Source organism: Pezoporus flaviventris, unplaced genomic scaffold (assembly GCF_033815535.1).
Source record: "Pezoporus flaviventris isolate CSIRO_AGI_PZ_B2104156 unplaced genomic scaffold, CSIRO_AGI_Pfla_v1 ptg000013l, whole genome shotgun sequence".
In the NCBI taxonomy this organism is placed as follows: Eukaryota; Metazoa; Chordata; class Aves; order Psittaciformes; family Psittacidae; genus Pezoporus; species Pezoporus flaviventris.
In genome coordinates, this window is record NW_026892561.1 from 17,081,066 (window position 1) to 17,107,600 (window position 26,535).

The 26,535-nt window shown below is 43.0% G+C and overlaps 1 protein-coding gene across 6 annotated transcripts; it reads right to left on the reverse strand.

Moving 5' to 3' along the window:
• Positions 1–426: 426 nt before the first annotated feature.
• Positions 427–24,999, reverse strand: GORAB (golgin, RAB6 interacting). 6 transcript variants are annotated; one of them, XR_009743108.1, is made up of 6 exons: positions 24,843–24,999; positions 23,601–23,949; positions 21,101–21,202; positions 19,147–19,287; positions 5,864–8,075; positions 427–5,684 (listed from the first exon to the last, which is right to left on the reverse strand). XR_009743108.1 is itself a non-coding variant. In XM_061451900.1 (5 exons), the coding sequence occupies exons 1-5, from the start codon at positions 24,904–24,906 to the stop codon at positions 7,784–7,786; spliced, it is 948 nt and encodes a 315-aa protein (XP_061307884.1). In that variant the 5' UTR covers positions 24,907–24,999; the 3' UTR covers positions 427–7,783. The 6 variants fall into 6 exon arrangements, 2 of the variants coding, with proteins under 2 accessions (XP_061307884.1, XP_061307883.1); XR_009743106.1 differs by having other exon boundaries at positions 427–4,675; positions 5,430–8,075; XR_009743109.1 differs by having other exon boundaries at positions 427–3,313; positions 4,595–8,075.
• Positions 25,000–26,535: the final 1,536 nt, after the last annotated feature.

Here is a 26,535-nt window from a genome sequence, read left to right on the forward strand (position 1 = left end):
CAACTCTGAGTGTTTCTCCCTTTAAATTCCTTGTTCAGCCATTTCTGGGCTTCGGGGTTCACTTTCAAGGAATGCATTCACTTCTAAAGCTAACATTTTTCCATGACACAAAGAAAAGTTTCCCCCCTTCTGCTCCCAGACTTCACTTGATTTTGCTGGGGTCTTGCATCCTTAGGTTCATCAGAAAAATAAGTGGCTCTATGTACAGAGGAAAACATGGGGAGGAAATCAAGTTCACCAGACCTGAAACCTTCTTCACTTTACAGATAGGCTCTGAAACACAGATATTTGGGGAAAAGCCTAGCAAAACTTCTTTTTTTTTTACCAGAAATTTTCCATTTCTCTTAGTACAGAAGAGATTTTATTTTGCTCTCTTTTTGACAGGCATCCTTAAACTAAAGATTTTTCTCTTTCCTTCTTTCATTAAATTTAAAAAAAGATTGGCAAAAGTGAAGTTTTCCATTTTAATCAAAAACTGTTTTGTAGGGAGAGTCACTTTCTTGCCCATGATATACTGTATGTGCTCTGTAATCCATTTAAAGGGGTTTAGGAACCTATGTACTATTTTCAGTAGTGGTTTAGGCACGACAAGGGACATTTTCACAGTCAGCTTCATATCCATATTCCAGTATTATCAGTAAAGTTTAAGCATTTAAATACCTTTTATCTTGTCCTGGGGTGTCAACAAAAGCCAGGCTTTTTACAATGTCTTGAAAATACAACTTAAGTTTGATTAAGCTCTTAAAACCTAATAGAATATTTATAACTTACTCCTAAGGCTATACCAAAATGGCCATAAACATTATAGTTTTCAAATTCATCTATCTGTGCAAAAATATTTTCCATTTCCTTGGAAGAATGAAAACACAGGAAGAAAGTTTCAAAGCAACTCCCACAAGGAACATCCCTAAGGTCTCATTTAATTCACAATTTTAAGTTTCTAAGCTTCCAAAGTATTTTTTAGTTGATGTTAACTTTAGCTTCAGGGTGTTGTTTCAAAATGAAATCTCAAAACATTTCATTAGAAAACAAAGCCAAAACACTTGGATTTATTTTTCTTCCTTTTCCAGAACAGTTCGTCAAGCTGATGTGAATTCACAAACATTTTCAGCCAACCTAAAGCACAATTTTTGGCAAATAAATAATTTCCCTAAAAAAAAAGGAAGTAATTGTCCTCCTCTAAGAATAAGGATAAAACTCATCTGTGATTTTAAGTGTTCAGACTGAACAGTGATGAATTATTTGTCCTGATGATAGAAAAAGAGAAATAAATTTGGCTCATTACTTTATACATATGTTGATACATATCTCAAATTTATATACACCCACATACACACACGTCCCTTTCCTTCCAACATGAATGTTTTCAACACAGGAAAGGTAAAGAGAAGAGATTGAGTGCTGATTAGAACAAAAGTCGCACTGTACCTTACAGATTTCAGCATGTCTCATTAAAACCAGGCTTGAAATATACATATCCTTTAATAAATAAAGCTTAAGGTACATAAACACTGCAGCGGATATAAATTATTTTAACCAAAGTATGTAGGGGAAAAAAATTACTGGAACACCACGATCCAGGGCATTTTACAGTAAATTGGACTTCATCAGCGGTTTTGCATTTTTATTTGATTTTGGAGTTCCTCCACTAAAGCTGTAAGTTTTGTAGAGTTTATTTCACACCTTGTAATTTAAAACGTTACACTCCATCGAAATTCCTCTCAAAAAAAAGGACCTGAGTAATTAATGTCTTTGGGATCAACATTCATTATATCCCACTAGTGTGAAAATTCATAAAAATAAGACATGGGATTAGGAGCTTAACAGCCTCACACATTTGCAGAGCTGCTGCACTGGCAAATATTTCTCTGCTGTGTTGAAGCGGAGCGCACCCCCGGCTGCTTTCATTTGTTTCGTTGGATCATCCAAGTCATTAGAAAGTGCCTGAAAAGTAACCTCACGTCTCATGCTCATATTTTTTCTTGGAAGCAGATAAATAAAAGGGGTTTGGGTCATTTCTTCCCATGATCTTCTATTTCCTTCATTTGGTAGGATGTGCTTTACCTCCTCATAGAGACAATGGGAATTTGGGCCACTTGCATCAAGGGGACTCCATATGCCCTTGGAAAGGAAGCAGGACCTGGGCTTTGATTACTGAGAGCTGAATTGCTTCCTTCATGAAAATGCCCTGGGTTCTCCTCCCTGGTTCCAAGGAGGTGGAACAGCTCCGGGTTGAATCACAGACTCCGTTTTGCCCTTGGTGGATTCATAGATACAGTGGGTGAATTTGTGCAATGAACAGTAACTTTGACCAGAGTTTAATTTTGGAGGGACATAAACCATTCACAAAGTTGGGCTGAATTTGACAAGCACATTTTGCCAAAAAAACAAACAAAACCAACAAGCCTAATACAGGAGGCTCTTTTTAGAACTTCAAAACCTTTCATTCCAAAGTGTTTTCAGAGCAAAGAGGTTGACTTCATGTAGGTGTTTCTGAAATGAGCCTTTTGGAGGTTTTATTGAAAAGCCTCACTTTAGAAAAAAAAAATGAAATTAAACTGTAAAACGGAACATTGTGTTTCAGATCAAACACCATGTCCTAGGTTGCCTCAATATTTCTGGTTTATTTTATCCTTTTTTTTTTTTCCTTAAGACTCTCTTGGTTCAAAACAAACAGAATTGCTTCATTCCTTGGTCGCCTCTCTCAGGTATCTAAATCTGACCACAGTACAAAGCATCCTTTATTCACCCAGGTCCAATCATTCACCCCAGGACATGGCTGGCTAGAAACTCTAAGGAGTAGATCAGTACAGCTCTCCCTGCAGGTCTGGCTACTCAATTTCCTTCTAAACTGGGCAATTCCTATAGTGCTGAAGCCACTCATCACAACTCCCTCTATAGCCGATGGTGAGAAATTCCAGCCCAAGATCCTTAGGACAAGCCATACTCCAAATATGCCACTTGATTTTAGAGGGAAACAAGCTGTCCGGTTTGGATTGAGAGATGCTTTAAGTGAGGGGATGTGAAGTCCACCACAGATCTACTCTTGGGCAGAAAGTACCACTGGAAATTGCTGTTTTCATTACTGCATGTGGCTGTGGAAAGGAAAACCATTTCCAAGATAGATCAGCTATTCCATCTGCCCTGGAAATTAATCTGTCAACAGCAGCTGGGAAGAGTGCATCAGCATTCAAGTGCTTTGCTGCCTTCTGATGTTTAGGGTCACATTTGCATCACCTTTCTGCCAAGTGCTTTTTGGCTGTAAGATGGTGCAGTCACTGATCCGGGGAAGTTCGGCTTTTCAGGAAGTTCTCTAAAAAGAGCATACCAGAAAAAAGGCTTATTTTATTTCACTCTACACATTTTTAAGCAATATAATTAATATAACTGATCTAGTATCCTAAATGAAGTTTGCACATTTTACCCCATGAACAATACTTCTAACTTAAGAAGTTAGCACACTGTAAAAAGTTAAGTAATTTACACATCTTCTTTGAGCTTAATGAAAGCAACTTCTACCTTCAAGCTTGACCCGGAGGCTGTATTTCAGCCTCCCTTTTCTCTCCAGCCTAGAAAGCTGTTTTGCACTCAGAGCAACCCACCTTTGTAGGGAAAGGATGAGGAGATTCTAAGGAAACATCTGGGCTTTTCAGATGGGTAAAAACTGGGAGATCTCTCAGCAAACTTATTCTTTAGTTTGATCAAAAAATCTGTCATCACATACTCTGGCTGGTGAAGAGGTGATAAAATCATTCAGTTTTAGGACATGAAGTGGTTCTTAAATTTAAATCAGATGGAAAGAGAGACAACATGTTTTCAAAAGTAGTTAGGCTCTCAGCTAGAATTATGACTCGTATCATTTTCTTGTAGTTGCAAATCGAGCATGTTTCTGAGTTTGAATATAGCAGCAAATAACCCCCCTACCATACTTTTCTTATGAACTTATATTACATCATAGCCCTGTGCCCTCACGAGGACAGCAACCATGAAACACGGTACCGTTGTCCATGCGAGCAAGCAGTGATCCAGTGCTTTGCTTGCTCTGAGGATATCTACATGAGTTGATGCACAAGCATGACGATGAGTCACAGATGGCTCGATTAGTGTTGGAAACTCAATGCAGATCTGAGCAACTTTTGGATGCTTCCCACCATACATATTTCACTCCCTGTCTCACTGCAGAGCCCGCTGTGCAAATGCTTTAAAGAGTAACACAGGAAGAGTTGTGCATTGGGAATTGGAAAAAACATTCTCTTCGAACACAGTTAATGGGGCAAGAATACCCAAGTTTAAACTGCAGCTGTGTAGTTTCCAGTTAGACCTTGGAGTAATCTATGGGTGACAGACAGATTCTCCATCACTGCAGGATGCAGAAACTATTGGACAATTCTCTGCCAGTACAGACAGGGTGGACTAGGTTGTGGCTATGAGTTACAGGACATTTTGAGATCCTTTCCCCTTTTGTCATTTCAGAACAGGTCGGCCCACCTGCAGTTTAGTCTTGCTCGGAAGTTGCACCCTGAAAACTCATAGTCTACAGGTCAAGTCCACACACAGAAGCTACTAAAGAAGCAATCTAAGAAATAACACTAACCTTTCAGCAGGAGCAGAGCTCACATTTCTTCAAGGAAACATCCCCCATGAGCATCACAGGTATCTGGATGGTTAAGCAGTCCTGAGATAAAAAGTTTTTTTTTGAGGGTACCCAGGACCGGATTAAAACTGCTGTGACCCCATACAGCAAAACTGATGCAGTGTATACCACTCTGCCTAGTCAAATTTATCCTCTGAATTGTTATGGGGCAACTTTAGTCCAACAGAATTCATGCCAAATGAGGTATCATATGTCTTCCTGGAGCCAATATAAAACATGAAGCCAATATAAACACTATATAGCATGTTCTAGCTAATTCAACGCAAAGTAACAGTGTACACACACCTGACCTGGATCTTATTTGTCCTGCCAGGTGATTTTGCAATACACAGACTGAGTGTTAATGATGTGGAATCCTAGCCCCATCTATTGCCCTGACAAGCCTTCATCTAGCGTTTCCCTCTTAAAAAAACCTTCCTGTCAGTTCAAGCTCAAATGCAGCATTCAGAGATACTAATACCATCCTGACAGGTTATTAATGATGAGTTTTCTCTCCACAATCAGGCTTAAAAATGGAGCCTGTAAGGAATGAGGTTTATGCCTCTTAGCAGAGATGCAAGAAAGAACATTGATATTCAGCACCACTACAGAAAACCACCCAGCAGCAGAGTCCCACCCCTCAGCTCTGCACAGTGTATGAGACAAGCAGCCCTTGATCTGCTCTTGACACTAGACCTCACTCAGGGCCAACTGTCCAGGTTAGTGAAGCTGTGATTAGAGGCAGGTCCCCACTAACCTGGGGCTCTACATCATGTAGCATGCAAATCCAGCACACCTGCTGTGCCCAAGGTTAGGCCCTAGCAAGGCTTTCTCCACCTTCAGCTACAGACATCACACATGCCCTCCATGTCCCATCAGCTCCACTGAGCATCTTGCAGTGATCTCCTTAGATAGGGCCCAACATGCAGGATGTACTGAGGCACACTTGTCATCCAAATATATGTTCTTGTGTCCTCTGAGAGAACGTTCCCCTTCAGCTGGGTTGAGAGCCACCACCTGGTTCCTCCATTGCCACAGGCAAACCTGCTGCCTGCTTGTAATCCAGGTAAGGCAGCAGTGCTGGATTCACCTCCACCTCAGAATGTATGCCACAGCTTACCTTAGACACCTCAATAGGCCAGCCATGCAAATGAAACCCGGGCAATCTTCCCTCCCTCTCCAACCCTTATCCCCAACCCTATGGGACAACTGTCCCTGGACTTCACAAACCTCTGCTGTGTTGCAATTCTTCTGAGTCCAACACTACAGACTGTTATCATGCCTCTTGGCCCTGAGATCAAGGAAGGGTCTAGAAGTGCTACAGCCCCATCTCCTGAAAGCAATTCAATTATCAGGTGAGGGCTGACTAAACTTGATTAAGTTTATACAGCAGGAAAGTGGCAGTGGCATGCTATCCCCCAGCTTACATGGAAACACATCCCAAATGCGCAGTCGTAACTGCCTTGGGCTTGCACAAAAATCGACTGGCCTCTTGTTTCAGGGTTAGCTGGTCATTTCTTCCACAGAAACTCCTGTGTCAGCGAATGCAAATATTTAAAATTCTCAAGCTTTCTTGAATTTGTTGTATCTGCCTTCAGTTTGGTTTTTTTTTGTTTTTTTTTTTTTTAATATTAGATGGTGCTGAGTTTCCAAGATTTTCTCTACAGGGATGAGGCCATCAGGTGACAGTGTGGACAACCAGCCAAAACTCTGTGGAGATGGGATGCAAGCAGATAGGGCACGGGGAGAATGCCCTAGGAAGGAAAAAGGAAGATGTCATTGTGAGAGGTTTAAAGTGATCCTGAGAAAATCTCTAAATTAAGAGTTTACTGAAGGGGTGGATGGGAAGGAAAATTTTAGAAGAGGAGGACTTCCAGGCCTTACTTTATGTTACTGACAGCAAGGCTGTGTCTAAACAGACCACGTACCTCCTCTGAGCATGCAGTGACTGCAGAGGCAATACCTGAGCAGACACACTGGAGAATTGTGTCCGGTTTCCATCTGGGCTTTGCCAATGCCTGTCTCAGCACTGATTATGAGAAGCAATCTCACTATCCAGAAAACACGGATAGTAGAGGAGCCTGGGGAGGTATTGTCAGTACATCCCTTTTAAGGATATAGTCCTGACAGGATGTTTAGCACCTTTTCTTTCTGATAACTGCTATAACTGGGAAAAGCAAACAGAATAAACCCAAAGAAATATCAGCCATTCTATAGGTGCAAAGCAGAAGCAGGAATCTTCAAGGCCAAGCAGGACCAGGAAACAAAAGCTCTGAGTTGAGTTAGCTGTGTACCAGTCAGTCCTGTAAAAGAAGCCGAGTTTCTACCTTGCATGGATTCTCTGTGCTCTGGTGTGCAGCTGAGCCCCTGCCGTCCACAGGGTGGATGTTTTAGTGCCTGGCTCTTTTTAACTGGCACATGTTAAGAGCTTTGAATTAGCAGGTGCATAAAAACTGTCAAAAACCACTTAGCTCTCAAGACAGTCTGTCGGTTGCATTAAAAATATGGTTTTATGTAACCACATTCTCTCAACACTTGCTGGGTATTACGGCATGGGAAAGTCACTTGCCCTTTCCAAATGAAAGCAGCGATGTTTTGACTCTCCTAAAGAAAAAGAAAAAAAGAAAGAAAATGAGAAATTCTACAGTTCCTGTGATCTTGCCAGGGAATTGCTCCCGTTTTCCACACTAACTTTAGATTTCTTCCAGCAAAACAGGACTGGCCTAAAACTCCACACTAGAGGCAAGCACCCCAGATACTAAAGGGCCAGTGTCTCGCAGCCTTACTGAGCTGGAAATGAGGGATTTTTGACAAATGAATGGGAAGATGCCTCACTTTCTGCCTGAGGAGGTGGTATTTGCTGCAAGTGTGATCTGTGGTTAAAAAAAAAAATAAATAAAAAAATCGCAGTTTTACAGGGGTTTAGAGCTAGGAAAAACGTTATTTGTGCCCCTGTTTCAGAAGAGGTTTAGAAATGGTTTCAATTCTCACTCTCCCCATAGTCACGAGTCCCAAACATCTGGGACCTCAGAAACAAGAGCATCAGGATTCCAGAGTGGAGAGAGTTATAAGACAAAGGTCCAGGAGAATTTTTAAAACACTCAAAAGCACTTCTGAAATCAGCTCCCTTTCAAATATGTGGCAAATACATTAAAGTGGACTTTGGATTAAAGTTTTACTGCCTCTTGATAAAAGCCATTTGCACGTTTGATGTGTTTGTGGATTGCAGCCATCCCAAATGCCTTCCCCAGCACTCACCCTCATGAGGAAGTCTCCCTCTGGTTCTCTCCAGGAATGCCCAGATGGGTTATCATCTGGCACCTCTCTAGAGGTGATCAACTCAAAACAGCCACCTCTGGGGTCACAGACACAGTAGGTGAAAGCAAAGATTTCTGAGTGCAAGCATTTAAGGTGTAATGGTGAATATGGATAACCGCAAAGCCTGTGAGAAGTGGAAGGAACAATAGGGATGTAAGCTTCTGAAACTGGCTACAAGTTTAATGCTACTGAGTTTTAATTCTATAAATCAAAACACTTCCAGTACCACCTTGCACTCCCCCACATTCTGCTCAGACTGATTGCTTTGAAAGGCCCTGATTATTTCCCTAGCACGGAGGACTGATGGGTCCATGAAGACTCTTGGCAGCTGCTAGAGCCAGGAAGGGAAACTAGTTGGACAGAAGGAGAAAACTTATTGGTGGCTTAGGATGGTTTGAGAAGTGGATGACTCCAGTGCTGCAGGCAGCTGGGGCAAAAGAGATGGACTAGACCTTGAAAGTGTTTCATGATTTCTCCCTTACGAAATGCAGATATAGCTTTGTGGATGTCAAGGCCAGAAAGAACTATCATGAATGTCCAAGTGTAATGGCCAGGATAAGGAAAATAATTTCTTATAGCTTCTCAGGTTCTGCCAGTGACAGCATCACCCCGGAGACTCACAGAGGGACTGTCACTGGCAATACCAAATATGCTGAGAAAGTCCAGGAGCAGGAGCCTGCCTGCTTGGCAGTGCTGGTTTCCTGCAAAACTGGATAATGTCAATGAGACTGATGAACACTCCACAGTAGTCAGGGGATGCAGTGGGATGTCATGGAGAAAAGTCCATTGCTAAATATTTTGATTTGAGGAACGCAGAAAAGAAAACAATTGGTATTTTAGCAGAGAGGGTGGCTGTGGTGGGGAGATCTGGAAGCAAGAAGAAAATCCTGCAAGGAACCAGGCATGACATTTTAAAACAGCTGCAAGACGTTCTTCATGGAGAATCAGAGAAGCGTGTTAGAAAAATGCTGAAATGGAACTGGTATTTTATGAGCACATCCTCATGTTAACAGCATCATCTTCTCTGCCATGAGGCTAACTACCAAAACACGGGACCACCTGAAGCTCACACAACAGCAAAACTGGAGACACAACCACTAGGACACCATCAGCACTACGGAGTATGAAATATGCACAATCGGCAACAAGAGTCATCACCTAAACAGCTACAGAACTACTCAAAACATGATGCAGGGTTTTGGTGATACTCAAAAACCTAATCCAGATCCAAACTGGGCAACCTTGCAGAATATGATGTCTGAATTGGACTAACCCCTCCCTGGGACAGAGAACCCGTGTACTCTGGAATGGGAAAAGTGACTTGAGTCTGCAAAGACATAGCTGTTTCACTCCAGTGAGCTCATGTTGCAAAGGCAGTGAGCATACTCAGCACAGATTTCAGCACAGGCTCACAGCATGAGTCTCCAATGACGTTATAATTTGTTGCCCAAACTGATAATCTGAAGGATAGACAACTTGTGCCTTTTCAGCCATACTGTACACAGACTAGTGAGGTACCCCTGCTGGGCTGCTGCTGAGGTACCTCCTAAGGCTGTGGTAGTGCAACACGTTTCTTCCACATGGAGAAAGTAAGGAAGATACCATGGCTTGCTGAGACACCATCTGCTGGAGACCTAGCTCTAGCCTTTAGCGAAGGAGTCACACCAACAGTGACCTTCTGTTATCTGCTGCCCAGGAATGACTCCCAGGGCTCTCCATCCCTAGAATACCATGTTGGAAGGGACCTCAAGGATCATCTGGTCCAACCTTTCTTGGCAAGCATGACCTAGAATAGATGACCCAGCATCCTGTATAGCCAAATCTTAAAAGCATCCAGTGTTGGGGAGTCCACCACATCCCTGGGGAGATAGATGGCTGATTGTTCTCATTATGAAATATTTTCCTCTAGTGTCCAATTGGAACCTCCCCAGGAGTAATTTGTACCCATTACTCCTCAATCTTTCCCATGTGACTCCTTGTAAAAAGGGAGTCTCCATCTTCTTTGTAGCCAGCTCTCCTGGGGACATGGTGGTTCACAGCCATGTGGAAGCAGTGGTCAAGAAGGTCATCTGCCCTTTAGCTATGTGGTAGGTAGCTGAAGGGTGCTGCTGGACCTTGTGACTGGACTGCAGCCAGGTCCTCACTTGATATTGATTACTAGCAAGACACCTCATGACATTGCTAAGCTTGAAGTTCATGGGGTGACTCTGTCCTTTGTTCTACTATCTCCTTTACTGGCTCTTTGAAGGAGGAAGCTGTGTAGGTGAAATAACTCAGTGGGGTCTCCTTCAGGACATTTAGGTACTAGTGCAGAAGCAACATATGGTCAGCAATTATGCATGTGGAGCTGCTCCTGATGCATGTCAGTGAGACCTTGACTGCTGCTATTCTATTGTAAATCTGTTGCAGTATTTGTTCAAGAGTCCCAGGCCACAGCGAAGTCAGAGCAATGTCCTCCCAATAAACAAGCAGACTGAGATCTTGGGCTCAGTTTGGCCCTGCATTATCAGGTAGTGCCTGCAAACCAGAACAAAGACCCATTACTCTGCACCACAGAGAAAAGAAATGTCAGAAAGACATTTGAAGGGCACAATCAGCACTGATAACAAGAACATGAGAGAATCATACCAGATGATTCTATGTTCAGATACATCACCAGCACTACCAACTGCTTCAGAGAAAAGCAAGAAACCTTACGGGGGAAAGTTAGAGAGTGCCTGTTATTCAGAGATTTATTTATGACCCATGTTTCATTTTAATTACACACAAAGCAATTAAGGCTGGTTTGGGTGTTTTTGTCTTACTTGGCTCCAACCCTTGCAGCCAGACTCAGGGAGGGCCACGGTTTCAGCCCATGCATGATCTGGGTCAACAGTGATTCTGTTCCTTAATTCAGCCACATTAATTAATTATTAATGAATTTCCACATCCTCCCCCATTCTGCAAAATGCAAGACTAAAGAGGTGTCCCTAGCACTGCAGCTTTCATGCTGGATGATTTGTATCTACTTTGGTGGCATCACTAGGCACAAACCAGGCTCTTCCAGTACTTGGGGTTTCATTCTCTGCTGTGATGAATCTCCAAGCTTTTGTCTTACCACGTGCTCAGATGGATCCCAGCACTCCTCCAGACAACTGGGCTGAACAGGGCTTGCAAGGCAACCTGTCCCATCTCAATCATCCAACAATCTCCAGAAAATAGCACAGCCCTTACATGGCATAGCCCTTGAAAAGGGAGTCATTCATTTGCTACCCACCTCTGAAGTACAAATGCAATGCCCTGGCCCCTACACATGCTTTTGAGTCCGAGATACCACAGCAAACGGCATCCCTACTGCTGCTAGACTTTCTGAACACCATTGCCTATTCAATAGGACACTGTCCACATCCTCTGAAGGACGGTGTGGCATGGAATACTGGCACTGTCAGATCTCTGCCACATGAGGCCTGCTTTAGTTACTGTGCAAGAGCAATTTCTCCCAGTTCTCACCTCTTGCGAAAATGTACCAAGTGTGAAAGCCAGTTCAGACATTAAAACCCACTGCTTAGATCTAGCAGTGTGGAAAAATAAAATCACTGGCTGATCAGCCAAACAAGCAGGTGGGAGTGGTATGGACAGAGGCAGGACAGACAAGTTACTAAACCTGCCCAGTGCTCCCAACTGCCTCGTTATACTGATTTATGTTTAGCTAATTGAGAAAATGACTCTAACTACACAATCCAGGCCCTAATTCAGAAAGGCCCAAGCTTTTTAGTGTCTCTACCTGTATCTTATAAGGCATGATTTAAACCCTGTAACTAACAGGCTGCCAAAGGCAGGGATTTGAAGGATCTAATGTCCTACCATGCCGAGGGCGTGAAGCTTGGCTAACTTCTCTCGTTACTTGGTCTTTCCCCACTGACGTAGAAGTTTGCTGCTGGGACATAAATCAGGGGAAATGATGAAGGAAACCAGTCTCGTGCCCCATCAAAGGAACCAACACTCGCTTTAATAGGACCATGCAGACTAGCCTAAATAGGGCACTTAACAAACATGTGGTTTCTATAATACCAGCCCACATCTCTACACCCTGTTTGCACTGCCACTGGCAAAACCCTTTGTCTGTTGCACACCATACCTATACCCACAGAATCAGAAAAGGGACCATGAAATAATACCAAAGTGTTGAACATACAATTTGTGGGTTGGATCAGGCCTGCAGATAAATTTTATCTAGCTCTCAGCAACTGCGTGAACAAGAGTGGAGCAGAGACTGAAGACGTTGTGTCTACACAGAATCACACAAAAGTACCAAACTCAGTCCAGGGCTCACAGATACTCAAAGATCCCACACGCGGGGGATCTGGTAAAGTAGAGGCCTCAGGCTGGGAAAATTATATCACAGGGGTTTTTATCCAAATTTGAACCTTGACAAAAGGATGTTAGGAACAGAAAGTATATAGATCTTGCTGTCCTAAGCAGAAAATGCAGATTAGAAGGAATCCCAGCATGGGAGACAGTTCAGTAGTGCTCTGCCCCTTCTTTGGTTCCAGAATAGTAATGAGCAATCCTTTCTAGGATGGTCTTAATACAGCTGGTGGGGAAACGCAGTACCCCCAACCACTAGGCCAGTCACTACTTTTGTTGATACTAGTTTTTCCTCATTCAGTTTAGATGGGATACAGGCTCAGATGGAAGACACTACTGAATCACAGAAGGTATTAGGAAGAAGAATAGTTGAGCGAGAACGTGAGTCTCTCCCCAGATAGCTACTGTAAGCTGAAACCTCTTTAGAGCCCAACTTCATCTGGCTGGATATACAATCAGACTGGGGATCGTTCAAGCGTTTTACACCATGCACTGGACATTCATGGGAACCCCAGGCTGAGCCATGACCATCTGTGCTCATTTAAACACTTCTGCTCTTCAGAGGAGGGAGTGTTATTCTCAACATCCTGGCCAAACTGCAACATGGGCAATTATAACATGCTTTGTAATTCTCACAGCAGTACACATCAATGTTTTCTACTTCTTCTCATAGTGGTAATGTGGTGGCCCAACACAGAAATGGCTATATTGCCACAGGAGATTGCAAGTCCTCTGTGATAAGCCCTGCAGTGTTATTGTCAGGTACCATGTGTTGCTCTATTTTCCCTGCCATGGGTGTTCAACCCCAGTGTGCTGCACATTCAGACTTCTACCTCTACTCGCAAGAGGCCCTCACTTAAAAATGTGCCCACCCATTCGTAATCTATGCTGAACTTTCTTCTGTTTTTCTGAAGAGATACCCCATCCCAGCCGAGTGGACAGCACACCCGCCTTCAATGCATTCCAGTGACAACAGCAACAAATACTGTCAGACTTACCAGCTACTCCAAAGATAGAAACGGCTTTTGCTTGAAGAGCCTCAATTCCAACTGTTCTCTTTCCTTAAAACAAGGAAAAAAAATCCAATCCTTTTGTTGCACCAAAATCATCTCCTGGCATTTCTGACCAGCACACATGTTGTTACAATTATGACTGGACTGCTTGGCTCCGGCACAGGGGGAATGTTAAACCGGCATACTGGCACCCATCAAAACATTTGAGAACTTCCAAAGTGGAACTGACACCATGGTAGTGGTTTATATCACATGTCAGAGAAAGGCTTCATAACTCAGATCAAACAATTTAACTCTTGCACTCCCTGTCTAGAGAGAGCAACCAAATGTTAGGCTGCCTATTGTATTTCACCATGGCTGTTTCATGTGGCTTCCAGCCAGTTCACTTCATTTTGCAAGCTCAGAAGTGAGACAGATAGAAATGGGCAGAACTTCGATGAGGGACTTGTAAGAGAACAGAAACTGTTGATTGTAACAACAGCATCTTTCCTGTCGGGCAGAAACAGCACCAGCACTGTCAGGATGGCACATGAGAACTTTCAGTTTCTAAGTAGTTTTGTTGGATATAAACTTGCCCCCTTCTAGGAAACTCATATTCTTAAGTAGTTGTCAAAAAAAAACTTTGGACTTACAAATTTTTGTCTTTTTTGGTTTGAGGAGTTCAAAAAGTAATCTCACCTGTGATAACAAGGTGAATTCAGGAGGACTATTTTAGCCACATTTTAGCCTACTAGAGAACCACAAATTATACGCAAAATGTATGCATGTGCTTCCTGTAAACACCATTATGATTCAACTCTTCTGTCAGACGCTCTTCCGTATGTCCCCTGATGAGCTGAATACAACTGTAACAAGGAACAGACCTATCCACTAGGACTCAGACTCACTTGAGGAGCAACTGGGGACAGCTGCAAAGGATGGAAACAAGAATGGTACAATTAAATTATTATTGCACTTACTGACATCCAGTTTTGAAAGCCATAATCAGGTTGCTACAAGCTGTTCTGCAACTGCAGACACAGCAAGGAAGTCAGTCACAATTTTCTCACAATACAGTAAAATCTTTAGCTTTTAGACTCGGTCTTCCAGCAAAGTAACAGGGAATGCACTGTATCAGCAGCAGTAGAGCAATGCTTCATACGTATCTCAAATGTTATTTTGGAGTTTTCTAACTTCAGTCAGCCCTGACTGTGAGCAGCTAGGAAACAGATTTCTCTTTCTCCTCTGTATGGGACTCACAAGTAGAGATTTTCCACTGCTGCCTTGGGCCATAGTTGAAAAGATTCCTGCCAAACCATATCCTGCCATGTCTTTGCTTCATACGTTTCTGTATTTTGGAATGGCCTTTTTCAAGGATTTACTTTCACACAGTGGCAAGTTGCCAAAGGATATATCTGATTCTGTCACTTATCTGCTCCTGTGCAAAACAATCCTGAATAAGTGTATTAGTGTCAGATATCACAACTGAAAGTAAACACACTGTGTAGAAGATGCACCAGTTTATTAACAGAATAAAAATGAAATGTAGTGACATGTTTTTCCACTATTAAAGCCATAGAGACAGTGTCCCCTTTATATACTTGATGCCATCATTCAGTAACTGATTCATAAACTCTGACATGTTCAGGTCAGGTATTACAGAAACCACTTCCACAATGAAAGCAGCCTTCCTCTGTTACAAAGTAGTTAATTATGAACACAGTCCCCATGGTTTGCAGCTGCAATCAGTCTATGGGAGGTTTGTCTATGTCCTCTATTTTAATTCCTGAGACTCTGTCCACCTGGAATAGCTTTTTAAAGCCTTTCAGTGGCAACAGAACAAACCAGCTGAACTTCTTGTGGGGTGCACACTCGCACTTCAGGCAAGAAAATGCACTGAATGTTACGTGAAAATGGGCTCAATTCCAATATCCTGTGGGAATTACTAATTTCAAGATCCCTGTCTAATTATTGAAACTTTGAGGCAACTACAACAGAGGAAAACATTTGTAATGGAACAGTTTTAATTGTAACATACTTTCTTTTGTGTGTTTCTACTTCTACATGATACATCCTATAACATCTTAAACTGTAACCCATAATTTTTGCTAAATCATAGCCTGCTGTGATTTCATAGATAATGTTAGCAATACATAGCTTTTGTCTGATCTAGTGTCATCTGGAAGAAACAGGCAAAGTGATAAATAGGAAATATTACAACTGACTTGCAATTTGCCTCAACATGCAAATTTCCATTAAATCAAGAGAGAGGATCAGCTACGAAGACAATTAAAGCAAGCACTTCGGTTTCAAAGGATTAAAAAACATTGAAAACTGATCCCTTACAGATAAAAAGGAAAACAAACATCCTAATGCAGTTGTCAGGGGACAGAATGTGTTCAGAAGCAGGCTAAGTTGTGATGTTCTCTCCTGTAGATATGTACCTCCTGCACACTGTTTGCAACGGGTATCTGTAATAGCAATATGCTGAAAGCCTTTGGAAAAGCCCTACCGTTTACTTCCAAGTATCCTCTTTCAGGAAGGTACAAAGCCCCATGAAAAGCTGGGCATTAGAACATGAACTTAAACCAAAATGATGATGACAGATAGTAAATCCCAAAAGGGAGTCTTGTGAGGAAGAAAAAAAAAAAGGCACCTTAAAAATTTGAGAACCATATTAAAGGAAAAGAGAAATTAAGTGCATATTACTGGCACTGCAGAAGCCCAGATAACATACAGCACACAAGCCTGCAGAGAGTATATCAACCATAACCGGCCGGCTTATCTGAACATAATAAGTCATGTAGCAGAACAAGCTGGGGAGTTTCCTGGAGTCACATTTACTGCCTGAGTTTGGCTGTTCATACTGGAGAGGGATTTGGTACCAGAGTTTTGAGACTGAAACAACTGTTCAGAAATAGCAGGAGAAGCAACAGCATGATTAGCGTGTTCATTCTCCTGCACCGTAACACTGGGAGTGAGGTTTTCCTTAGTTGTCCCAGCATGACTGTGTGACTGGCTGGCTTGTCTCCCTGCTTCTGCCTCCTGCTGCTGCAGCATCCGCTCCACCTCTATCTCAAGTTCCAGATTTTCCTCATCTGCCTCCACTTCCAGCTGCTGCATTAACTCCTCCAGCTTCCTGGCCTTGCGAAGTTCATTCTGCTGTATGATTGTGCACAGGTGCTCCGTGAGGTGCTCCTTAATCTCCGTCTTATGTTGGAGGTCTAGCTTGGCTGCCACGTACTCCGACTCAGCCTTATCATATCGCTTCCTGCAAAAATCATAATCATTTCTAGTGGGTTAATTCTCAAAAAACTTTACAATCTGACACATTGACAGATACTTTAAGCATCCCTGAAATGCAGTGTGCTCCGCAATGCATTATGCCAGCTATTTATGATATGCTTCTATGTTAGTAAAAGGGAAGAAAGTAAGTGTGAATTAATCAAATCTTCTCCTCTTGACACATTAGCCTCTCCACTGCTGCTGTATTCCAAGAGTTAATCTGCTTGTCTGAAATCTACAGACTGAATAATGAACAAGCATTTTTACTGCCTATTTTAAGAGATGCATCACTAGCAGCAGAAAGAAACCATCAGAATTCTAGTAGTTTACAATTCTAATGAACACCTACCTAGTGAACTGAGACACTGCAAAACAGTTTTGTGGTTTTTCTAATCCAGCCATCCACCCGACAGTTAAAGATGCTACAGATTCAGATCTGTCTAAAATTCTACCCTTCCAGCCACCCATATGTATGTTCAAAAAATCATGAGCAGCACAGACTGACACAGCATATGACATCAATAGTGATCACAACTTTTGCATGGCAACAGATGTAGAATTTTCTTGTAAGCATCCACCCAACATACACCTGCCAATTTGCACCTCTTGTCATCACAAGTACAGCAAAAAAGAAATATTCCAAATATTTGTTGAGATTAACACCTCCAGAATATCTAGCACTTTAATGGTTAGTGACCACATCAGTGATGCATCTTCCACTACATTCAATGTATCCATACATTCTGATTTACTTAGTAGAAAGAGATGCAATCTTGCTCATCAGGAAAGGGAACATGAAAAAGCTTTTGCAGAATGACTACATGATGTATCTTACAGAGCATTCATAAAACTAATATTAGTAAGGTGGTTGAATAAAGAATCCAGCTGCTTTATAAAACCAGATTCAAATATCTGGTTAAACGAAGCAACAGAAGACAGAAGAAATCCCTTGCTTAGGGAAACAGAAGGAAATAAGACATAGAAACCCCTTCCTATATATGCTCTGTTATAACCACAAAACTTTGACCCAGCTGTAAAGGCTATGTCTGCAGTGTGTAGAAGATGCCCACTTATGTTTCCCTCTCAAGAAAGTAAAGATTTCCCTGGCTGAGGTATCTGAAATGGAAAAACTAACGCTATGCTGGAAGCTTTTGCATAGCTAAACCTTTGAGCTGAATCCACACATATTCTTCATATCGTATTTATGAAAATTGCATTCCATAGCAATTGTCAAATGCCCCTAGCTATGTATGTGTTCAGGACTATTTAATAATGTGTTTTTTGACCTAATGAAATTATTTGTGTTTTAGCCCTAAAATACAAGGCAACAATTAAAAAACTGCTTAAAAAGACACCAATTAAAAGTAAACCAGCTTTGGCTCATAAGGCACAAAAACTGTAACACCAAAGCACCTAACTCACATTTCCAAATCCCTCCCTCACAAAAAGACAGACTTGCCAAGTTCATGAATGTCATCAAGTATTTTGTAAAGTTTACCAGCATACCAGCATGGCCTTTTGTTATCTTAAAAATTGTTTTCTAAGCATCAGAGCCACTTGTGTTATACACTCCTAAGAGAGTAAGCATTTCAAATAGACAAATTATTATCAAATTTTGGTAAGGAAATTTCGAGGAGCACTTAATGGTTTTAGAAATCAGACTTAAACCTAAAATAGATTGAAATGTTTTTCCTCTTGAGGGTATGAAATTCTGTATTAATATGAACTCAGCTACTGAAACTACAGTTAATCTTAGATATTTCAAACGATAATTACACAAAAGAAATACTTATTTTTAGCTACTGCTGCTATTTTTTCAAAGACTAATTACTATGAGGTCAACATATAGCAGAAGTCCTAAGGAGAAATATACATTTAACACATTGAACCGTGAACTAAAAACCAGAACTGAACATTTCCATTTTATTAAATGGCTACATAAACATGCCGATGTTTATCCACTGATGTTGTGGTTTACCCACAACTAATAGTGTGTTCCGATTAATTTCTTGCATTTCAGGAACTCATCAGAACCAGAGTGATTAAAGGCACATTGTGAAGGATGAAAACTTGCTTTTTTCTTCAGTTTTTGGTCCCAGTTCCAAAAGCATTTCAGCAGTGTTACATGTTTTAAGCTTAATTGGTCCCATTGATTCCAACAGGACCAGAGCTGTCATCAACAAGCAAGTTTCCCTGCAAAGGACTTTCCTTTTAGGAGTTTACAAAACCTCAACTCTTTCCCCCATGAAAAGAAATAAACAACCCTGAAACAGTAAAGCAGGGCTTATGGACAACTGCACAGTTAAAGCAGCAAATTATGTCTTGTGACAGCATGAAGCTGGAAAGCACAGTCTGCAGTCAGAAAACCTCTTCAGTTTCCAGATTCCAAGGGAAAAATTAGGAAATAAAAAGCACACTTTTACCTCAAGATTTGAAAGACCCTCAGACTGTGACCACTTCAACTACACATTATTACAATGACAAAACTCCATTACTACTTTGGTGACAGGAAACAGCAGTTTCTCTCTACACTCAGGCAGGACTATTCCCTCCTCCCTGTTTGTCACCTACCGGGCATAGGAGTAGTCCAAGCTGGCCTGATCAATGCGGTTCCGCAGGATGCCAATGTCAGCAGACACCATGTCATCCAGAGCTTGTAACTCCTTCTGAATCCTTTTCAGTTTCACTGTTTCAGCTTGAGTTCTTTTAGATCTGTAAAAGGAAGATGCTTTTTCTTTTTCCTTTTCAAGCCTATCTTCTTGACACAACAGGCCCCATTTAATTTGCAGAGCAACTAACTTCTTTAAGAGAAGGTTTCTCCTTTACAGTTTAAGACTTTTGATCTTTTATAATATCCACAGGGATCTAAAATGCCTGCTATTAAAGGACTGTGGCAAAATTATGTAATGACTATAATCAAAGCGCCTAAAATGGATTGTGTTTCTTTACAGTGGAAACACACAAGAAGCTGCTCTAAGTAGTTCTCAGTGTAAGGAAACAGGAAATGGCTTGGGGGGGAAGTAAGAGGGGGAAGGGTATTTAGCCCTACAAATATCCCCTTTCAAAGAAGCCCAGTTAGTAGGGGCCAAAAAGTCACCTAACCTAAGCTTGATTTCCATTTTGCAAAATTATTCCCAAAAGGCCTAGCCAAATCCCAATGAAGTCAATGGAAAGTTTTACATCAAACACAAAGGATTTCAGTCAAGCCTTACACAACATTTTTCAACTCAGCTTATTCATTCCTAAGTTCTGAAAACTAAATGCTGCTAAGGGCAGTAAGCTTTGACAGATTTTACTCCCAAACAAGCTAAGTAACTTTCAGCAAGCTTTTACACCACGTCACTTTGCTGTCATTCATCACCACCAGCAAAACCGTGCTTTTTAGCCACTGCTTTAGACCCCAAAGCAAGTACCTGAAAGGAAAACTAGATGTGATCTTTATGATCTTTAAGGTCCCTTCTACAACCCAAACCATTCTACAATTCTGTATGTAGGAAGTAACACCATCTCTCCTTATTAGACCAGCTGACGCAGGTGGAGAGAAAGAGACATCCTATAGTACTTCTGAGAGACTGAAGAAGGCCTTTGAATGTCAGACACAACTATCACCTCCCCAGTCCTCCTCTCTTTCCCATGCTCTACTTCCAGGAGGAAGTACCCAGCCTGGTCACACCCATGTTTGGTGTCATAGAGTGATTCAGATCAAATGTGTTTTATCTCTGCCTGGAAAAGGTAAATAAAACTTTCAGAACCCCAAAGAGAATATTCTGCATAGCACTGGCTATGTTCACCTGTGCTACCGAAGAACTTTGATGGGCAGAACATAATATATATGTGGGAGAGCACTGGGAGCCTGGAAACTTCACACCTCCTTCCTTGATACAGTGTTATCAGCTGCTCTGATATACTTCCCTACATACCTTGCCTTCCCTTAGTCTTAAACTATCTTGGTGGACAACCCTGTACAATGCCTGAAGTCTGGTTCCCTGAAGAGCAAGAGCTAACAACTGTGAGCACATGTGAATTTTTATAATTTCTAATCAGCCAGAGGTACAATGATACCTTCTTAAAGTGGATTATCTCCTCTTTTCAACACATACTAGTAAGTCAAAAGCCCTAACAGGCATAGTTATAGTTTCCCTTCATAGGTTAGGAATCAAATAAACTTTCTTTAAATCCAGTGAAAACAAATCAGGAACGGAGCAGGGATGAGCATCCAAGCTCAACTTCCAAATACGCCCTTACTAACAGGTACAAGGATGTCAGTTAATCCTCAAATTCTGAGATAACTTTTCCATCTGGGCACAGAGCTGCAGCTCTGGAAGAGTGAAAAGCTTGTCACAACTTCTTAGCCAGCACTTGTCATCAAAGGGAAATGTCAATCACAGCTGCTCATTTGTGGAGCAGTACATACAGAGCATAGAGAAGAGGAAAAAGTGAGATTTAAACAGATGATATGCAACTGGTTGCAGATGAAAAGTAATCCCTTCCTCAGCCTCAGCCCATGTTTAGCATAGCCCCTTACCTCTCAGCAATAGCTTTGGCCAGGAGTGCCTTCTTCCGTTTATTCTTCTCTTCTATCAGCCGTTGTTCTTGCTGAAGGATTTCCCATCGAGACTTTTCCTGCCTGCTCATTGACAAGAAGATTAAAATTAACAGAAAGTTCATTTCTCCACCTGTTCCCCAAATGACACAAATATTCACCATCATATTTCCTAGAGTAAACTCTAAAAATGTCAAAGGAACAATAAACAGGTTTTGGTTCTGGGGAAAGAATAATCATCTGCAAGAAGTCTTTCAGACCAATAAAACACTTCCAGATGAAATCTGCTGATCAGAACAAAAATATTCATAAGCAAGTAAGCTGCTGGTTAATTCAGCTTTGCTAGAAGAGCATGGAGCACTTTTTCAGAAATTGACTGAATTTTTCATTTACAGGATGTGCTTCCCCACTAGGTAGAAGCAGTTTCAAGTTTCTAGACCTGCTACTAGGCACCATTTGTTCAGTCTGCCAACACAGCCTCTTTTTTTGGAAATGTTTTTTCCATAAAACAGATCATTTCACAGGTCTGTTTTATAATACAGTCCACAGATAATTAAACTGGTACAAATGAAAGGCTAGTAAAAGTTGCAGTGAAAATGAGCAACAAGGAAGAACAAGAATTCAGTTTTGCCACCAGGGAAAGAGTTATATGGATTCCATTTCCTAGGCCACATCTACTAAGAGATACAACTAGTCCCAGAGGATGGAAAGCAAGAGGAGACAACATGTGTCAACACAGCTGGGCAGGATTAAGGAGACACAAAATCTGCTTCGCTGCTTTTCTACTGTGTTGTATTCTTCATATCCTCTTTCAAGAAGTCTCAGTTTAAAAATAGCTTAGCTTAAAAACACCCAAGTAACTCTGCTATGTTAATTTTAACCGTATCTGCACAAAAATATCTCTTCAGAGCTCTCCTCAACATCCTATTCCTACAACTTCACATAAATATTTTCAGAAGACTAAATTCAAATGCACAGGCTAAGATTAATTCAGCAGGTTCAGGGGGTGGCTGTTGAAACTAAGGGTCATTTGCTCCCCACAGAGGGAAAACCTCTCTGCAAAGTTTTAGGTATCTTTTCCCCAGTCAAACAGTGTATTTTTCCACTACGCGGAAGGAGCTGAGCAGCCAGTACTATGAGCTGCACCAACATGAGGAATTTAGCACTGCTTTTCAAAGTGCTGCTCTTCTGCTGATGGGACAGCTATCTGCAGGTAGGTGATTCCAGCCAGGAGCTCGTGAGGTAAATGGCAGCAGCATGACCAGCAGCTCCAGCCTCTCAAAGTAAACCTCTGCAAAACAGAACCTCCTGGATCCTTTTGAGTTTTGAATTTGAGAGAAGCTATGTACTGTTTCTCCACACAAGTGCTGCTGACTGCCACAGTCCTGCCTCTCCAGCAGGAAGCACCTTCAGTCACCTCTGAGAGCCTACAGACAGATCTAACCAGCCATTGGGTCTGGCACGCCACACCTGGAAAGCTGCTCATCCCTGTTTTTGGGGAATACAAATCATGCAAGGAAGTTTAGTGGCCAGCTAGTGTTTGTTGATTATATTGGGCAGAAAAGTTTGGACCTGCATAGGAATTCAAAGCTGCTGCAGCATTGTTTTAAAAATAGAGTGCTTTAAAAATAAACCATATGCCCTAGAAAAAGAATTCAACCTTTTGCCCCTCAAGTCTTATTTTGCCTGCTGAGGAAGAAAATAAAATTAGCATGTGGATACAGACAAGAAGACAAACATCAAGAGGTAAAACCAAGTAATTTCTCACACTGGAAATGACTGCCCTCTCTAGCAGATAGACAGCAGCTTCCTTTTATAGGCTATCTTCTGAATTCTGGGTGATGAACTAGTGTAATTGCCACATTCAATCAGACTCCCAGAGAGCCATGTTCAGAACTTTTTCCTTTCTCTCTCTTACATGCATCACTTTGAAGCTTCTGCGGGAAGCAGAAGCAACCTGCTGTTGGCTGATGCACAGGTGAGAGCCTTGAGATTGGTCTCATCTTGAATCATAAAAGCTAGACAACTGCTTAAACCTGAAATTTTACATCCTTACCAAGACTTTTGGCATTCACAGACCTGCAGCAATATCGTAAAGAGAACACCAGAGCGTATCTGCTCCAAAAAGGGCTTTCTGTTGTGGCTGCTGGCTTGCATACACAGCTCGATGGTGAGACTAAGTCTTCATAAACCATTAAGACAGTCCTACATCTTGGACACTTTATGATGTACAGTTCTAATATCACAGGAAATTACCCAAAGACAGCATGGTGCATATCTGCACGGATTACACTATAGAATTTGGTCCTTAGTCAGGTTTAACACAACCAGATGTGAAAACCAAAGGTTCAGTGCAGAGACAGCAAACATGATCTCTCAAACCTTCCCATTAGATACAGAAAAGTTCACTTCAATTCACAACAAAAGAATGAATCAATACAGAACAATAAAACCCATCCCCTGATTTTACCAACTTACTAACAATTCCACTTTCTTTTTTTCCACTTTGGAGCTGGGCTTTGCAGGGTGGGTCTGGACACTGTCACTGCCATTACAGGGATCTACCGGTGTCACTTCCTTCTGCTGGTCTTGGTTGTCATTTTGCCTTTGATCTCCTGCTGAAGGAGGGTGAGGTGGTGGCACAAGTTGCTGAGGATGACAAGGTTTGTGTTTTGGTACAGAAAGTAACTGCTCAGGAGGCACAGAAGCTGCTCCACCCTGCAGTCCTAGCTTCCGACATTGCTGCTGGAGAGCTTTTTCTCGCAGGGATTGCTTCCTACTCTTATTTGTAGTGTGGGGGTGATGCTGCTGCTCTGAGGGTTCATACAAATCTATCAATGGACAAGAGGCAGAAACAAGATTAAAACCAAGTTTTGAGATCAAAGGCACACTCTGTGAATAAGCTTTTCTAGTCAAGCCAACTGGTGCAAAACCAACATAAGGGAAAGACATGCAGGGTGTCAAGGGAAGGCAATATATGGGTACACCCAGGAACCTGGAAATATTTTGTTAGCGTAAGAATCAAGAGTTTTAAAGGATCTGAACATACAAAATGAGAAGAGGCCTGGACTATGGGGCTACGAAATGAGAAGAGGCCTGGAATACGGGACTAAAGGAAGAACCATAGGTAGGAGTGAGGCAACTCTTAGGGCAATGATGGAGAGATGAACCTAGGACTAAACAAAGGTGCCAGACAGTCTGGTGGACAAACTGGGCGTTTATAAAGTGAAGAACAGGGAAGAACAAGGTGACAGACACAGAGGAAGCTACATATGGAATCCACATAGAAACATGGATGGGGTAGTGTACAGGAAGATGGAGGTGCAGGGCAAGAGCCAGAGCATCTGTAAATGTATCAGAGACTTGTGGGTTGAGAGACAGAGGGGCTGGAGGGGAGAAAGACGGGAGCAGTGAGCGATGGAGTATGGGACGGGAGGGGCCGAAGGACTAGGTGGGGGAAACAAAGGACTTCCGGGAGAACCCGAGGCGTTTGATGTGAGGATGGTCCGGAAGAGCTGAGAGGATGGACAGAGGTGGGGATGTAGGGGACTGAGGGGCCGGAAGGCTGAGAAGACGAAGGGAGGTAGGTGCAGCTGCTGCGGTTGACCGGGTGCCGAGGGCCCGTAAGCTCCTCCGCACCGCCGCCCCATGCTAACCGGGACAGGCACTACGGCCGGCCCGGTGCCAAGCCCCGGCCCCGCCAGAGCCCAGTCGTGATCCGTACCTGGGCGCTGGGCCCGTAGGCGCCGCAGCTCCTCCTGCGAGAAGCCAGCCCAGGCCTCGGCCATGACGCTTCCTCCTTCCGCTGACGAGGCGCCCGGCAGGCAGGGCCCGCGGCTGCCCCACCACCGCCGCCCATTCGCCGCAGGCGAACGCCGTGGACAGCCCGGGCCGGCAGCGCCGGGGCGCCGCGCGCCTCCACGGCAACACGACGGGGGCGGGGCTAGGAGATGGCGCCGTGAGGTGAGGGGGAAGGGAGCAGGGACGGGTCCGGAGGTGTCCCCTGCTGCCGCTCACCGGCGGGGCAGTCCCAGCGCTCAGTCGGTGGGCCAGAGCTCCTGGCGCAGCAGCCGGGCTGCAGGGCGCTCGGCACACGGCATGTGCAGCTCCGCTGTGCGTGGGGCGCTGCATGGGGCACCTCCCAGAGGCTCCTGAGAATGCAGTGAATAAAGAGCTTAGTGAGTCCCCGCTAAGGAGGTATAAATGGAGAAGCCGCTCCCAGATAGAGCAAGCCTCAAGGAGCATCACCACACATACCCCCTCGTCATTTATGATTTGTAATTAAGCAGATATAGGAGCAGGTGAAATGCCTGCTCCAGCACGTCTAGAACTGCATTTGGAGGGTATACAGAGCATGTCTTTGGGACCTGTGTAGTAAGGGAGCAGTAAGGCCGGGACACTGCACAGCTGAGTGAGTGCCGATATGATTCCGTGAGTTCAAGTGACACCACCATGAAGAAATCAGCAAGGAAAAGTATTACTTTACCCGTGGTAATGTTTCTGAATGTCTGCTTTGACCATTATGCACAATGGATGAGCACACATATTTCCATCCCTAGGTGTAAACCGAAGAGATCCTGCAGCATACGGCAGTATTCTCTCAGTAGCTACCAAATTGTGGTTTTTTTTTCCATCCAGCCGAAACTCTGGCCGCTTTAAGCCTATCAGAGGTCTTGCAGACAAGCTTACCTCCCACTGGGAGAAAGCTGGCTGGAACACAAAGGCACGAGCCCCAGTCTTAACTGAAGCAGTCCAGAGGACTGGAGGCTTAAATAATACATCATCGGCAATAAAACGGGGACATTTTCAGTGCCTAACCACATCCCTCCCGGTTTCAAATCTGTAAGGGATTAGTCAAGCTCTGAAGTATTGCTGTCTCCCAGAGCAAACTCATAACTCGATGGCCATGTATGACTTCGCAATTTATCGCAGCAGCACTTTTAACAACTCCTGCGTGACTAATGCATCCCATCAATACCAGCCCCGGCCAGAGGAGAGGCGGCCCTGAACTGCCACTCACTGGCAGGCGTTAAATGGTTCTGATTGGATTTGGCTGAGTGCCTTTGGGGAACAGAAGTGCCACCATTTTTCACCTTCAGCTTAGCTGTAGGCCTTGATACTGAGTGGAGGCATCACAAGCATCCATCATAGGAGAAGGGGACTGTGGTTATCTTGGTTGTGTCAGCACTGACCAGGAGGTCCTTCCTGGGTGAGCCTGAAGCAGAGGGGTGCTGAACAGCCCTTCAGACAGAATAATGGCTTCCATTAGGAAGCCTGACTGAGCACAGAAGAGGTCTGAACAAGAACCATCACCCAGCCTTGACTCAAATGCTCTCAGGGAGTCCAGAGGGCAGAACCAGGTGTCAGTTTGAATTTTTACAATGAATCAGCGTTGGCCAGCCCAACAAGGGTTGGCC